General features: G+C 40.6%; 1 protein-coding gene across 7 annotated transcripts in view; it reads right to left on the reverse strand.

Annotated features, from left to right (window-relative positions):
* Positions 1 to 17043, reverse strand: part of LOC113034360 (multiple epidermal growth factor-like domains protein 11) — a 193523-nt gene that overhangs the window by 52791 nt on the left and 123689 nt on the right. For all 7 annotated transcript variants that reach the window (XM_026189116.1, XM_026189023.1, XM_026188964.1 and 4 more), the window contains exons 9-10: positions 8505 to 8717; positions 8102 to 8276 (exon numbers count right to left, since the gene is read on the reverse strand). In XM_026189116.1, the coding sequence (XP_026044901.1) occupies positions 8102 to 8276; positions 8505 to 8717 (388 nt within the window). The remainder of the gene's footprint in view (positions 1 to 8101; positions 8277 to 8504; positions 8718 to 17043) is intronic.

Genomic DNA, 17043 nt, shown 5'->3' on the forward strand with positions numbered 1-17043 from the left:
ATAGGCTCGAAAGCCTACTACCAATTAAGCATATTAGGTGATGTGCATCTCTGTAATGAGAAGGGGTGTGGTCTAATGACATCAACACCCTATATCAGGTGTGCATAATTATTAGGCAACGTCCTTTCCTTTGGCAAAATGGGTCAAAAGAAGGACTTGACAGGCTCAGAAAAGTCAAAAATAGTGAGATATCTTGCAGAGGGATGCAGCAGTCTCAAAATTGCAAAGCTTCTGAAGCGTGATCATCGAACAATCAAGCGTTTCATTCAAAATAGTCAACAGGGTCGCAAGAAGCGTGTGGAAAAACCAAGGCGCAAAATAACTGCCCATGAACTGAGAAAAGTCAAGCGTGCAGCTGCCAAGATGCCACTTGCCACCAGTTTGGCCATATTTCAGAGCTGCAACATCACTGGAGTGCCCAAAAGCACAAGGTGTGCAATACTCAGAGACATGGCCAAGGTAAGAAAGGCTGAAAGACGACCACCACTGAACAAGACACACAAGCTGAAACGTCAAGACTGGGCCAAGAAATATCTCAAGACTGGTTTTTCTAAGGTTTTATGGACTGATGAAATGAGAGTGAGTCTTGATGGGCCAGATGGATGGGCCCGTGGCTGGATTGGTAAAGGGCAGAGAGCTCCAGTCCCACTCAGACGCCAGCAAGGTGGAGGTGGAGTACTGGTTTGGGCTGGTATCATCAAAGATGAGCTTGTGGGGCCTTTTCAGGTTGAGGATGGAGTCAAGCTCAACTCCCAGTCCTACTGCCAGTTTCTGGAAGACACCTTCTTCAAGCAGTGGTACAGGAAGAAGTCTGCATCCTTCAAGAAAAACATGATTTCCATGCAGGACAATGCTCCATCACACGTGTCCAAGTACTCCACAGCGTGGCTGGCAAGAAAGGGTATAAAAGAAGAAAAACTAATGACATGGCCTCCTTGTTCACCTGATCTGAACCCCATTGAGAACTCATCAAATGTGAGATTTACAAGGAGGAAAAACAGTACACCTCTCTGAACAGTGTCTGGGAGGCTGTGGTTGCTGCTGCACGCAATGTTGATGGTGAACAGATCAAAACACTGACAGAATCCATGGATGGCAGGCTTTTGAGTGTCCTTGCAAAGAAAGGTGGCTATATTGGTCGCTGATTTGTTTTTGTTTTGTTTTTGAATGTCAGAAATGTATATTTGTGAATGTGGAGATGTTATATTGGTGTCACTGGTAAAAATAAATCATTGAAATGGGTATATATTTGTTTTTTGTTAAGTTGCCTAATAATTATGCACAGTAATAGTCACCTGCACACACAGATATCCCCCTAAAATAGCTACTACTTCCAAAAACATTCAGCTTTGATATTAATGAGTTTTTTGGGTTCATTGAGAACATGGTTGTTGTTCAATAATAAAATTACTTGCCTAATAATTCTGCACTCCCTGTAATATTAGGCTTTGTTTCTACAAATCTATGGGAAAATAACTGTTAAAACGTCCTTTTAACAGGAAGACACCTCTGGCAGAACTGGGATGGTCAGCCATCTGTTGCAACTGGCTGGGAATGAGGGGAGCAGACAAAACAAAACTGAGAAAGAAAACCAGAGATTAATAATAATTAACAATTTGATGTGACGTGGCATATAAACTAGACTCCAAATTCCTCGCAGTGTTACTGGAGTCCAAACTTATTCCATCCAGAGTAATTATCTGGTTAGACACATTGTTTCTAAGACTTTTCAGGACGAGTACAATAGCTTCTGTTTGTCTAAATTCAGAAGCAGGGAATAAGCAGTCACCCAGGTCTTTACATCTAGGAATGTATTTCAGTTTAACTAAATGATGTGCTGGGTAAAATCTGCAAATGTGTGCTGTGCATTCTAATAATACTGCAGAATGAAAGTATAATGTAAACAGAATTGGTCCTAGCACAGAACCCTGTGGAACTATGTCATTAACGGCAGAAGAAGACTCTACGTTTACATGAAAAAATTGTGCTCTATTTGATAGATGATCTGCAGATGATCAGTTAATTGTTTCATAACTACTCTTTGAAGAATTTTTGGACAGTAGCTTAAATAGTCTATTTAAATATTAGTACTATTGAAAGTAGCTGCACGTAATGACAGGTTTGTCAGATGGTTACAAATAATTTCTCCAATGGTTGAAATTTTATTTGTGAAGAAATTTGTCAAGTCATCACAAGTTATGGTTAAAGGAAGCTCAACACAGCTCTGACTCTTTGTCAGCCTGGCTGCAGTGCTGAGAAGAAACCACCTTCAATCAATGATGAATACTAAGATGTCCTCGCTTCACAGAGGGCTTTTCCTTATATAGTGGAGCAAACTCTTCTAAATCAGTGAGATGCAATTTTTTCTCCAGTTTTCAGGTTGTCTGCTTCAAGGCGTCCATTGTGGATTTAACCAGGGAGTCAAGAACTTCTGATTCAAGGCTATTTTCAGAGGAGACACAGTATCCAGAGTCAGAAACAGTGAGGAGAGAAAACTATTAACAAGTTAATCGACCTCTGTGGGATTAGAGTTTAGGTAACTGCTCTGGACTGTTGCTAAATGACATTGAAGACGATAACAGTGGAGGAATTACATCCTTAAACTTCGTTACAACAATTTCAGAAATCATTTACTGCAATAAAACACGTTCTCCACTGCTGTTAAATTTAATATTCACTTGAATAGAACAGGAAACAATAGCCCTATATGGTAATTGTACATGTACAACGAAATTATGAGTGCTAGACGCCAACTCTGCAGGAATAAAATGTAAATAGTAAGACAGCAGCAATAAACTGGAGAAAGGTGTACAGTTAAGATGAATATATACAAGAGAAAGGCACAAAATAAGAAAAGGCACACATAGAAAACAAAGTGCTTGGAAGTAGAGCAAAGGACTTGGTCTAATATAGAGTCAATGTGTAAGTATAGTGTAGAGCAGGGGTGTCAAACTCAAATACACAGTGGGCCAAATTTGGCCCGCGGGCCAGAGTTTGACACCTATGGTGTAGAGTAATGAGGGTTACTCAAACTGACCCACCACGGGTGGGCTTTCAGCGGATAGTGTTTGTTAATAGTCTGAACGGCCCAGGGGAAGAAGCTGTTTGTGAGTCTGGAGTTGGGAGACCTGACTGACCTGAGGCGCAGACCAGAGGGCGGTGGGTCAAACAGGTTTTGGGCGGGGAGCGAAGGGTCACCTGTGATGGTGGCGATGGTTATCTGGCAATGGGCTCCAGGGGTGGCAAATGACAGCCAATGATTTTTACCTTCTGCGCAGCCTTCCCATTTTTAGTAGTGGCCCCTGCGTACCAAATATCCAGGCAGCAGGAGAGCATGCTTTCCACATGACCAGGAAGACCAGGAGAACTTCCAGTCCAAGTTATTGTAGTGGTAGTGCAGCCGCTGCTGGGCCTTATTTACCAGAGCGTTGGTGCTGTGGGTCCAGGTGAGATCGGTGGAGTTTATTGTAAATTTAAATGTTATTAAAAATTATCAGAGAAAAAAGGAGTCTGTGTGTCAGAGGGGGTCAGAGTTTGATTGACTCTTCTTAGCTGCCTCACAGCATTACGCTTTCAGACAGCACAACGGTATCTTTATGATAAGCAACAACCGCCCTGGTTCAAAGCGGCATCTACGCTGCTTCACAGAGTAAAGCACCTGTTTCTCATAAACGTAACTGGAATAGACTTCATGCTGACCTCCTGTTTTTACCAGTCTGTTTTGCATGCTTGGAACTGGACTGTTTTTATTGTAAAGATGGTAATGTAGAGGAGGCTCTACTTTACAATCCCTTGATACCAAGTATGATGCTCAGCACTGTTAGTGTTCAGAGGTTCCTCATAAATGCTGGCCTAACAAAGCTGGCGGGGCTGAGGACAGCAGGCCAGTGGAAAACAACTGCCAAGCTGGCTTAGGAGACTGGAGTGAGATCTTTGTGCCTTCAGGAGAAGCTGGTGGAAGAGGTCATGGCTGGTCTTCCTGGACTCTTAAGGGCTGCACTGGGCACTCACTCTGCAGGTAACAAACCAATTTCATCTGACAGTTGGACGTCCCTGTACAAGCTTCCCATAGAGAAACGCAGTGTGGCTCTCCAGTGGAGAGTGGTGCATGGGGTCATGGCTATGAATAAACACGTGGAACATACAGGGAGTGCAGAATTATTAGGCAAGTTGTATTTCTGAGGAATAATTTTATTATTGAACAACAACCATGTTCTCAATGAACCCAAAAAACTCATTAATATCAAAGCTGAATGTTTTTGGAAGTAGTTTTTAGTTTGTTTTTAGTTTTAGCTATTTTAGGGGGATATCTGTGTGTGCAGGTGACTATTACTGTGCATAATTATTAGGCAACTTAACAAAAAACAAATATATACCCATTTCAATGATTTATTTTTACCAGTGAAACCAATATAACATCTCCACATTCACAAATATACATTTCTGACATTCAAAAACAAAACAAAAACAAATCAGCGACCAATATAGCCACCTTTCTTTGCAAGGACACTCAAAAGCCTGCCATCCATGGATTCTGTCAGTGTTTTGATCTGTTCACCATCAACATTGCGTGCAGCAGCAACCACAGCCTCCCAGACACTGTTCAGAGAGGTGTACTGTTTTCCCTCCTTGTAAATCTCACATTTGATGATGGACCACAGGTTCTCAATGGGGTTCAGATCAGGTGAACAAGGAGGCCATGTCATTAGTTTTTCTTCTTTTATACCCTTTCTTGCCAGCCACGCTGTGGAGTACTTGGACGCGTGTGATGGAGCATTGTCCTGCATGAAAATCATGTTTTTCTTGAAGGATGCAGACTTCTTCCTGTACCACTGCTTGAAGAAGGTGTCTTCCAGAAACTGGCAGTAGGACTGGGAGTTGAGCTTGACTCCATCCTCAACCCGAAAAGGCCCCACAAGCTCATCTTTGATGATACCAGCCCAAACCAGTACTCCACCTCCACCTTGCTGGCGTCTGAGTGGGACTGGAGCTCTCTGCCCTTTACCAATCCAGCCACGGGCCCATCCATCTGGCCCATCAAGACTCACTCTCATTTCATCAGTCCATAAAACCTTAGAAAAACCAGTCTTGAGATATTTCTTGGCCCAGTCTTGACGTTTCAGCTTGTGTGTCTTGTTCAGTGGTGGTCGTCTTTCAGCCTTTCTTACCTTGGCCATGTCTCTGAGTATTGCACACCTTGTGCTTTTGGGCACTCCAGTGATGTTGCAGCTCTGAAATATGGCCAAACTGGTGGCAAGTGGCATCTTGGCAGCTGCACGCTTGACTTTTCTCAGTTCATGGGCAGTTATTTTGCACCTTGGTTTTTCCACACGCTTCTTGCGACCCTGTTGACTATTTTGAATGAAACGCTTGATTGTTCGATGATCACGCTTCAGAAGCTTTGCAATTTTGAGACTGCTGCATCCCTCTGCAAGATATCTCACTATTTTTGACTTTTCTGAGCCTGTCAAGTCCTTCTTTTGACCCATTTTGCCAAAGGAAAGGACGTTGCCTAATAATTATGCACACCTGATATAGGGTGTTGATGTCATTAGACCACACCCCTTCTCATTACAGAGATGCACATCACCTAATATGCTTAATTGGTAGTAGGCTTTCGAGCCTATACAGCTTGGAGTAAGACAACATGCATGAAGAGGATGATGTGGACAAAATACTCATTTGCCTAATAATTCTGCACTCCCTGTAAAGATCCAAGAACGGGGAGCCACAGTCTTTTCTGTCGGACCAAGGAAACACTGCAGCGCCTGTGGCTTGGCTGTCCCAGGCCTGCTGGCCTCTTTTCTTTGCTGTGACAGTGGCTTCCTGGGCTTAGGATTGTTTTAGAGGAGAGTCTCTTTATCCTGGGTCCAAAGTACTCTGTGGTGCAGCGTTGAAAGGTTTGCTTAATTAATTTTTCAATAGGTCAAGCTAAGATGAGTACATGGCTCACAAGGAGGAACAAAATGAAGGGGCAGGATCAGTTAATTCTGAAATTACGTTCAAGGGGATAGTAGGTGCACGTTTAAAAGCAGAATTCGTTTATTATGAAATGGTGTCTAACACTGAAGAGTTTGTCTCTGTTTGGGGAATCAGTGGAGTTTTGTGTAAAGTAACTGGAGATGTTTTAGTTTTAAATTTCTGTGAAAATCAAACGGACACCATCTGTTTTGTGTTCATGTGTGTTTATTGGGTTTTGTAAAGATCTTAATTTGGCATTCATCTTCAGTTATGGTTGTAGTATAAGCATCGATATAATAAAAGGTGTGTCAAAGGTCTTCTGTCAACACTTATGTATTAAATTATAGAAAAACAGCTCATGGAACAGACGCCAATGAAACTGCTGATACAGACGATCAGCCTTGATGTGACTGTTTGATTTGGTTCTTGCCTCTGTGAGCTGACAATAACAGACAGCATTGAAAGACCAAAGATCCAAACAGGACACACCGAGGTAAGATCTCTTATAAGGATAATGAGGGTTTCATCTTAAGCATTACTATAACTCACTTAGTGTAACTGGAAAGACATTATTGGACAACCACATCATTGGAGCAAGTATAGGTCTCACAGCTTTATAGACAGTGGCACAGCTTTGGGTCCATCTTGTAAGTTTACGGCCATGCCAACTTTATTTATGAAACGCTACGTCCAACCACTGACCAAAATGCAGGACTGACTTCATGGACAAATGCTAATTTACTTTGTACAACTGGCAATTAGCATTGATAATTCAGAGCAACCAAAGCTTTCTAAATGTGATGTAAGATTAGAAGGCAAACTAAACTTCACCTAAACTTACTCATCAAAATGGGAACAAGACCTGCTTAATAAAACGGAGCATACATCTGCACTAGTTACAGACAAATCAACAAGAGATTTTAAATATTACTGCATGCAAACCTTTAAGGTACTCTCACTGTTACATATAGGCAGAAACTCCACATACTTTTGTACCATCCTGACACTCGTGCTCTCTTTGTCAAACATCGTACGAGTTGCACCTGCATTAGCCTTTCTGCTTTGCGAGCCACATTAGCTCTGTGTCTAAACCTGCAGAGTCAACAGCACCAGTTGTTAGAGGATGTCCTACGCCTTCTCTGTGCATCTTCTGCACACACTGGCTGTAAATACCCTCTCCTCAACCAGGTGGAAGTTGTTCATTATTTTTAACCTGTCTTCAGGTTAAATAATACTAGGAACCTCATTTACATGTGCAATTCTTTCTGAGGAAATCCTTTTGATTTCTTGCCGTTAAAGCCTCTGAGCCTGTGCTTTTTTCTTATGAATAGACCTATGGCTGATGCAATGCACTTAAACTTAAAAGTTCTGACAGATGTGGAGGATGTTAATTAGGCAAGTTTTAGTGAATAGCTGCATGCTCTGATCAAAGACATTATGCTTCTCTTAAGACTGTGGAATAGAATGGGTGGTGGTGAAAACTGAATTTCACTCTATGCTGTCCACGTGTTGTATCATCCGATAATGTAATGTAATATAATATAATATGATATGATATGATATACAGTTTTGATTGTAAAACAAACAGCAAATGTTTGAAAATACAAAATAAAACGTTTTACAAAATAAAAAATGCTGTTTTCTTGCAATCTCTGCACAGAGTATTCCAAAAATGATAAACACATGAATTGTGGCTCTTTAATAGAAAATAAATGATCTTCTCAAATATATATTGATTTGTGTGCAATTACATTGTCCAGCAAATTGAGGCATTCTCATGAACTTAGAATGAATCAATTAAAAACACACAGGTGAAATGGTAGAACGAGCAGCTTAGAGAAGAATCAAAGTATTTGCTTTGAGAGACGAGTCGTCTATTTGTTTCCACAGCACAATACAGTTAGGCAAGAAGCAAGGCAGCTGGCTCATCCTTTTCTGTGGGCTCCCTCTAGCTTGTAGATAGTTTGAAGATAATAGTTTGTTTTAAAAATACTCAGTGTTAAATCTTCCCATAATCCCATAATCTATATTTGGCAAGTTTAGAGTGAGACAAAACAAAAAGAACCAATAAAATTCCAATAACTGGACTGGGGGAAAAGGAAAGTGTTGGTGTTAAGCCACAGAAATCTTTTGCACTTACTATGTATCCTGGTGCACAGATACAAGCTCCAGTGATGCCATCACAGTAGGCTCCATTAGCACAAACACACAGCTCTCTGCAGCCCTCACCGTAGTAACCTGGTGGGCAGGTCTCGTCACAGTAAAGCCCAGTCCATCCCGCAGCACAGGTGCACTCTCCTGACAGAGGGTGACAGCTGAAAGAGCAGGAAGATTAGAAGGTTTTTTTGCAGTGTGTATATTGTTTTGTAGTTCTCCCATTTTGACCACCCTCGACACAAAGTTACTTTTATAGTAGGTTTAGTGGGAAAAGCAGAAATATGTGAAACAAAATATCAACTCCACTTTAACTAGATACAGTAATTCAAACATTCTATTCTACTGAAGTGTTGTACAGTAAGAAAGCCTGAGCAATGATCCAGTACCTGAGTGTGTTTGTGTGTATGCAGGGGCAGTATTTGTCACAGATGAGTCCATACAGGCCAGTGGGACAGAAACGATCCTGACAGCTAGGCCCCTTGAAGCCTTCGTTACAAAGGCAGGCGCCGTTGATGTGGTAGCATTTGGCTCTGTTCTGGCAGTCACACTTGTGAGCACACTGTGGCCCATAAGTGCCAACTGGGCATTCATCCTGGCATCTGGGTTGGTTTAAAAAACACGGAGGAGTTATTTTCCAACATTCTAAGCCTCTCTTCTAAAGGTTCATGGGATTTTTCTGTTTACAAGTTAGAGTGAAAGAAACAGTTATTACTGCAGCATTGGGACTTCTATTACTTCTAATCAACTTTGTTACCTGGAAAGACACAATTCAGAGATAATAAATCGAGTTGGAATACAATCCTTGAGTAAACACCCCGTTTTTCTGCAAAATGTTGAGCTGGTATTTGGGAAAAGGTAACCATAGCTGTTTAGACAACTTCCCCTTGGTTCCCGGTAGGAAAATAACCTGGGACCAGAATAAGAGCCAAAATATTTTCAGTGTAATTCTGCAAAGAAAGCTAGTTTTCTATTGCACTGAATTTCATCACAAATCATTATTTCCATTATTATTAATCTGAGTCGTGTATTGTTAAATTATGTGCTCTCTGTACATTTTGAAAAAAATAATTGTCTAAAGATAACACATTAGAGCACATGGATAAGAGACTGCAACTGTTCTGCACTTTAAATACAACGCACTAGACCACAGTTTTGAAGAAAAACACTGGATTGTCGACCCTTTGAACTATTTTTATTCTGCCTCACTCAGCAAACCTCCACAATAACAAATTAGTTTAAAAACTTCACAAAAACCAAAACACAAAGGTCTAGAATGACCAAATTTGTATCTCTACTTTTTAGCCAACAGATCGCTGTATGACTCAGAATGGATCGAATCAAGCTTGTTAGACGGCCCATGGCTGAACCTAAAACAAGCTCTCTGTGGACAAGTAAAGATCTCTGATTTGAAGTCCAGCCCACAAAAATGATTTACCCCAGTAAACTGAACTCAAATGTCTACATGGGCAACAAAATATTTAAAATATCTCTACCCCTAAATGGTTATCAAACACATATAAAATGTGTAAAATTGGTGATTCCATTTCCCATAAAACTGCAAAACGGGAGCAAGATCTTTCCATCAACCCATATCAAAACGTCTGATCCTAATACAGCAACTTACAACATGCAGAACTCTCCATAGAACACAATATACAGGACAAAGGATGTTCCAAATGGGCCTCACACACTCAGACATATGCACACACTGCAAACACCCACTGAAAACTATGTGCACGCTGTATGGTCTTGTACGCCTACGAGGGCCTGTCGGAGGATATGTGAAGACCTTTCCACACGGTTTAGTTGCCACACCTAAACTGTTCATGTTAGGTGACATGAGCACATAAATGGAAGCACATAAATCAAACATAGTTGTTACTGCCTCACGCATCGCTAAAAAAATTATCTTCAAGAACTGGAAGTCATAACTTTGTGCATAACTCCGGTTGGCAGGGCCATTCATGTGCTACCTCTACCACACCTTACTTGAGAGCTCACTAGTCTGTGTACACGGAAGAATCCATTACAGAGAGAGTGCGAAGAAGAACAAAAAGGGAGTGACAAGGGAGTCATGAGATAGGAGGCGCCACCATGCGGCAATACACTGCATTACAACGGCAGCTGTTACACTACGCCAGGCTTCCCCAACTCAAGGCCTCGAGGGCTGGTGTCCTGCAGGTTTTAGATCTCACCCTGGGTCAGCACACCTGAATCAAATGATTAGTTCATTACCAGACCTCTGGAGAACTTCAAGACATGTTGAGGAGGTCATTTAGCCATTTAAATCAGCTGTGTTGGATCACGGACACATCTAATAACTGCAGGACTCGAGGCCTGGAGTTGGGGACCCCTGCACTACGCAGTGACCCACCTCTCCTTTTTAATTACACTACAGCTGTATCATCATATATCACCATACACAACAACGATGGGCGACCTTCTAAATTCCTTGTTAATACACGTGGAGCTCCTGGTTTTCTGGCCAGCACTAAAGCCTCCAGTTCATCTCAGGCTGTGGCAGCACTCGAGGAGAAACAATATGAAAGTAAATACGGAGCAAAATGTGAGAACCTGAAAACTAAAGTGTGAAAATGTATAGGAAAAAAGATTAAGCTTCACACACTTGTGTTTATCATTTTTACATATTTACACAAATATATGGAGAGCTGCAAAACTTGTAATTCAATCATTTTAATTTTTTTTTTTTACTACTCACAAGCACCACTCTGTGATTGCAACCTTTTAAATTAGTGAATACAACTGTTGACTTGCACTGATGACCAGTGTTGGGAAGGTTACTTTTAAAATGTATTCCATTACAGATTACATGCCCCAAAATGTATTCTGTAACGTATTCAGAATACTTTGGATTACTTAATATATTACCATGCTTTTTACAACTACGTGAATGTACTATTGCTGTGATTTATTACTGTTACTGAAGGGCCGCAACTCCGAACTGTAGTAAAGGGACCTCTGACTAATACGTCGGGTTCGTGTCGGTTCGTAGCCGAAAAATAGCTTTACTTTGTTGTCTGGGTCAACTTTGCTAGCCAGAGACAGAGAGAGGCGTTGAAAGGCTGCTCCAACGGAATTTATTGTTTCGGAGGAAAACACGAACACGGTGTACAGTCGAGTCTTAATAGCTTACTTACAGCTGGGCTCGTCAGGCACTCTTCTTGGCTGCAGTGGTTATTATTATATTTACATGCTTCCAGCTAGAGCAGGGCGATATGACCAAAAATATTTATCACGATATACATTTGAAAATTTGCGATAACGATATAACTGACGATATAACTGACACCAGACAAAATACTTTACAACTCCACAACTTTATTAGTGCAAAAAAAAACATCAGTGTATTTTCACTTAAACAAGCAGCTGTTTTTTATGTCCATTAAAGTTATATAAAAATGTAACAGTGCAAATTCCTCGCTGACAGTTTAACCAAAAGGCATTTCCAGTGGAAACTGGCCGACATATCCTCAGCATAACCATGTATAATATCCACAACACTTAAAAAGAGGTTATACACACACAATACGGTAATATCATGTTGAGGTGCAGTACGTATCACTCCGCGAGGCGCCTGCCTACGATAGCCGTAATGCTCCGACAATCCATCGAGCGGTGCGGCTTTGTAGCTTAGCAAAGTCGCCGTGCACATAAAACCGTTTCGAGGTCAGTAAACACAACCAGAGTTCATACATAAGGCGCACGGGATTATAAGGTGCTCTGTCGACTTTCAGAAAATTCAAAGGATTGATTTTAAGTGTGCCGTATTTTCCAAACAACACGGTAATAACGACGGCCTGCTAGCATGCGCTACCAAAAATTGTGCTTTGTTGTGTATCTGACGGATGAAAGCGAAACCAGTTCCAGACCACTGAAGCTGCAGCATTTTACAAACCAGTTCTGGTTCATCCATTTCATTCAATGATCCGCTCTCGCTCTTCTCTTTCTGCGTCGCTGCCTTGTGTGTATGTAAACACAGGCACTGCACATGCGCGTTTTACCCATATTCTATCGCCATATTTCATTTTCTTATCGTTGCCCAAAATTACACCGGTATTACTGTGAACGGTGTGATATAGCCCAGCCCTAGTTCCAGCTCCCGTTTTTGCTCGATGACAACTCGTACTTTTCCTTTTTCTCCCTCCTCGCGCTCACAGACACATAACGTGTATGGCAGTCCATTCTCCCTGCAGCACAGACTACACTGCCTATGATGCTATATTCTTTAGAGCTATACCTGTAGCATTAGTCATTATAAGAAGTGTTTGTGAACTAAAAATCAAGAATGTGGGATACTGTTTGTCCATGCGCGGACGGGGGGGCGAACATTTTTCTTGTAAAACAAAGGAGGGCCCAGCAAAAACAGTTTGGGAACCACTGCTTTAAACAAACAAAACGCCAGCACTCACTGAGTGTTTACTTTTAAGCGACATGAATACGTTTCAGCTATAGCTGTCATCAGTGCAAGTGAAGAGTTGTATTCCGTGATTTGAAGAGCCCAGCGCTGCTCCTGACGGAGGGAAAACCAACCCTGCAGGGAGACCTACCTCGGCACTTGTGCAGGTGAAGCCAAAGGGAAGATTTGCTTCATCATATTTTCTAGTCTTTATCTTAGAATGAAGTTGGTTTGGAAACATATTCAGCGATGCTTCATCTCCTACTTTGCATTTCTGTGGGTGCCCTGTGCTAGCAGTGTCCAAGTGTTTTGTTTTTTTCCCCCCTTTTCATACCGCGCCCCCCCTGCAATGGCTCTGCGCCCCCCTAGGGGGCGGGCCCCACACTTTGGGAAGGCCTGGTTTGAAGGATGGATAAGGGTATAAGATATAGAGTTAAGCACACAGCTTTTTGTATAATATCAAAATGGATCAAGTCGAAAACGATGTCTCAGATGTAATCACTACAACTCTGCTTTATAGTCTCAACTTTCAATAAATGATTACTGTATGTGATTATGGCAGGGGAAACTCTTCTTATGATTCTAAAAGCCTTTCACAAGGTCTATAAAAGTATGTCTGCTTTTATAAACCTTGAGAAAGGAAGTGAACTCCAGTTGCTCTTAATAGTTAACTTCCATGTTTCTCATGTTCTTCAGTGTGTAATTGAATAGGAGTATATTACAAGCAACTAGTAAAAAGTCTGGACAAAAGATCAAGTATCTCGGAATTTAAAATAATGGTGCACAAAACCTTGTGGGGGAAAAAAGCCAGGTATTCTAACTAAGGCTACGTTCACACTGCAGGTCTTAATGCTCAATTCTGATTTTTTGATCAAATCCGATTTTTTTGTCAGCGTGTTCACACTACAAACAAAATGCGACAGCAAACGCGCTCTAGTGTGAACGCTCAAAGCGGCCCGCATGCGCAAAAGAAGACTTCACACACAACACGCTCTGTTTAGACCCAGAGCAAACAGTATTGTTTGACTGATGGCCCTTAATATAAAGACTTCGGACTTTACGTTTCCCAATTTTTGCTTTAAGTTATTTTGTTATTTACATAATAATGTAAATAACCTAATAATGATCCTTATTGCTGTTTTAGAGGAGCGGTGCTTCAAAGGATAGCTGCAGATTTCTGTCAGAATCTGCAGATTATACAGTACAAATAAAATGTTCACGTTTCTCCAACGTTGTCTTCCCAACAGTTTCACTGATATCTACACGGGATGGCCAGAGAAGCGTTCGCGATGTCTTCTCTGGCGCTGATAATTGGCGTCTGTCTTGTGTCGGTGACGTAAAAGACGGATTTAATGCGACGCGACCTTTCACACAGCAGTCGCTTTCTAAAACATCGGATATGTATCGGATTCAGTACCACATACGAAAGTGACCCAGATCGGATTTGAAAATATCGGATTTGTGCCGTTCACACTGTCATACCATGATCGGATAGATGGGTCGCACAGGGTCAAAAACATCGGATTTGATGCGCTTTCGCCTGCAGTGTGAACGTAGCCTATGATACACTGTTGAAGGTAAGAACACTTTAAACAGTATTTAAATAGATTTGCAGACTCAATCTTTTAGCAGTTTTTATATGTATGAAGCTACAAGTATCGCAGTCTGAATACGACACCCCTGTAATAAAGCCTCCCTTTACAAACGGTTTTATTGCATTCTGTTTTAGAGAGTTGTTAATTAAACCAAAAACCTTATATTTAATAACTATAAATATACTCTATATATTTATATTTATTTATATTTACTCTATAACTATAAATATGAACACATGACGTTCTAGCAGGACAGCTGTACAGTACTGGAGACAGACCTCATAACCTGCTAGCTAAAGATGGCGTGCTTTCATGTTCGTGCTTTCAAGTGTTCAGTGCTTTGTCTCAGTTTTGCATAGAAGTGCTGATGAATATCCAAGAACTACGGCAGATGCTCAGCTACTGTAGTCTCGAGAAAAGGCACAACTTGGTACATTGATGGAAACCCCAAATTGATTTGTAGTCCAAACTAAGTTTTAATATTTTATACATTTAAAGTTCAAATTTATACATTTGCACTGCAGTTTTATATTTTTAAACCTGTATTTGTGCAATGATTCTGAGCTAGAAAAAGAACACTTAAAAGTCCAGTGTTTCCTCTGCAGGTTTGTAGGGTTTCCTTTTAATCATTTGCTAAATACTAACATTCACAAACTACAGGATATAGCTTTCAGATGAGGTGCCATACAATAGTTTTGGCATTGCACTTTTTCTGCAAAATTCTACAAAAAAGGTTGAATGTTAATGCAACAGAAATAACAATGCCGTCCAAGACAGGTTGCTGGTGAACTGGTGGATATTAAGAGATTAACAGCCATAAAGTAATTAAATTGTTGTTTAGAATAATAATGTCCAGAATACTCACTATACCCTGAGTTATAACTTAAGCAAAGAATTGTCAGTCTGGCTTTTACTAATATAAATAAAAACTGAATGGCACTACTCTCAAAGAGAGTGTTCAGAGCTCCAACATCAGAATCACTCACACCATACGAAGGTCAACAAACTTCATCATAAGACCCTGAGTGGTGCGCTCAAGGTGAATCTTTCAAAGTAACTGAATGGACTCTAATAAGAGGGAACTGTATAGAAAATTCTATAAGCCGAGTCAAGGCTGAATTTAGACCTGCTGCATCATTCTTAACACGTCTACAAGTTGAAACCATTAGGAAACAGACAAATCACTCAATTAAAATGGCTCAGTGAGGATTTCTGTTTAGTGTCACGTTTAAATCATGCCGACTTCCTCAGGACTGTTATCTTGGCTAATTCCATTAGAACGTGGAATGGCTGGGAGAGAACTCAATCTAGGAATTATTCCATGTAGGCTAATTCACCTGTCTGGGGCCTAAATGAATGGAGGTAATTTGGCTCAATTGAGAGTAATGACAGAGAGGGTGAGAGGGAAAGAAAGACGGACAGGGTGGAAGCAGGAGAGAAAGGATAATTAAAGCAGAAATAACGAGTGGGAACGATTCAGAGCTGACCAACGGCAGATGAGGGTGCAAAAAGTCTTTTTCAAATAACAGACTCAGAAATTATGACGCTAATAAAGAAGAAAACTATTTAAAATGACTTGTTGTTCAAATGTGCCTCTTGTGGTGATTGTGCTTAAACAAACGTGGAAAAGTGTAGCAGTCTGAGTATTTGGGAGCAAGTGGATAAAGGCAGAAATTGCACAAGTATTTTCTAATTTACACTATGTGGAGTAATTTCTTACCACTGACTTCATTTTTTTATATCAGTATTATTTTGCCCTCACTGCGCAGACAGCACAGAAACAAAAATCACAGCTCAAACGCTGGAATCACGTCGTAGACACCTCATAACTAATGTGCAATTAGAAATCATTGTGTGTGTTTGCAACTTATGATATCGTGTTGCCTTTTGTTCATTTCTTTTTAAAGGCCACTATAGGTTTCTTGGTAGGGTATCATTGTAAGGTCTCTACCTTCCACTATAAAGCACCTTTGGGTGACTGATGTTGTGATTTGGCGCTATATACTGTAAATACAACTGAATTGAACCCACAATCTATTTTTGGATTTTATGAATCAGTGTGGTTTTCTAAACTAAAACTGCAGCAATAAACATCAGTTTCAAGTGCAGGCAGCTCGTTCTGTCACTGTGAATACTGATAGTGTTTTCGGGCTCTGACACAGAGTTTTAGTTTTGGTTTGGGAACCGGTGACAGCTGATGGAAGAGCAAGGATTGTTTTGATTATGATTTCTCAGGAAAAAGTAAACGTGGCAAAAATGGCTGAGAAATAAAACAGTCTTGATAATTATCACAAAAAAGTCCTCTAATAATAATGATAAAAGCAGCATGATGGGAAGCCAGCCCTGCTCTTACTTCCACACCCTTACACTGCACCTCTCACTTTGTAAAAGACAAAAAAATATATACACAGTTGCACAAGTGATGGCTTATGCAGTGAGGTAACCATGGGAACTGCCTGCTAAACTTTGATCATTTTTGTCCTCTGTAAAACAAGCTGTCCAACTTTTAAAATGTTGTTAAAATCATATGTAAAAACATTTATTTCAGGATGTTTCTACCAGAAGTGTTCTACAATCTATTAGTCATTGGGTGCACTATAGTTTTACACACACTGCAAAAACACCATCTCAACTGCAAATCATGGTGGCAGGAACATCTTCTGAGGCTGACCTCACAATAACTGAGGGAACGATATATTCCATACCGAAAATACAGGATTAGCTAAGTCAGAGAACCTGAATAGGGCTGTTCATTTCATTAATTCCATTTTGAAGGTAAAATGTTCAAAAATTCTTGTTCATTTCTTTTGAAAGTATCAAAAGCAGCAAAAGAAAATGCTCAGTAGAGTTTGCTGTTGGTAAATTACTGGCTGTTAATTACAGAATGCAACTAAGTAAGTTCCCATTTGTGCT

The sequence above is a fragment of the Astatotilapia calliptera genome, chromosome 1, assembly GCF_900246225.1.
Source record: "Astatotilapia calliptera chromosome 1, fAstCal1.2, whole genome shotgun sequence".
NCBI classification, from domain to species: Eukaryota; Metazoa; Chordata; class Actinopteri; order Cichliformes; family Cichlidae; genus Astatotilapia; species Astatotilapia calliptera.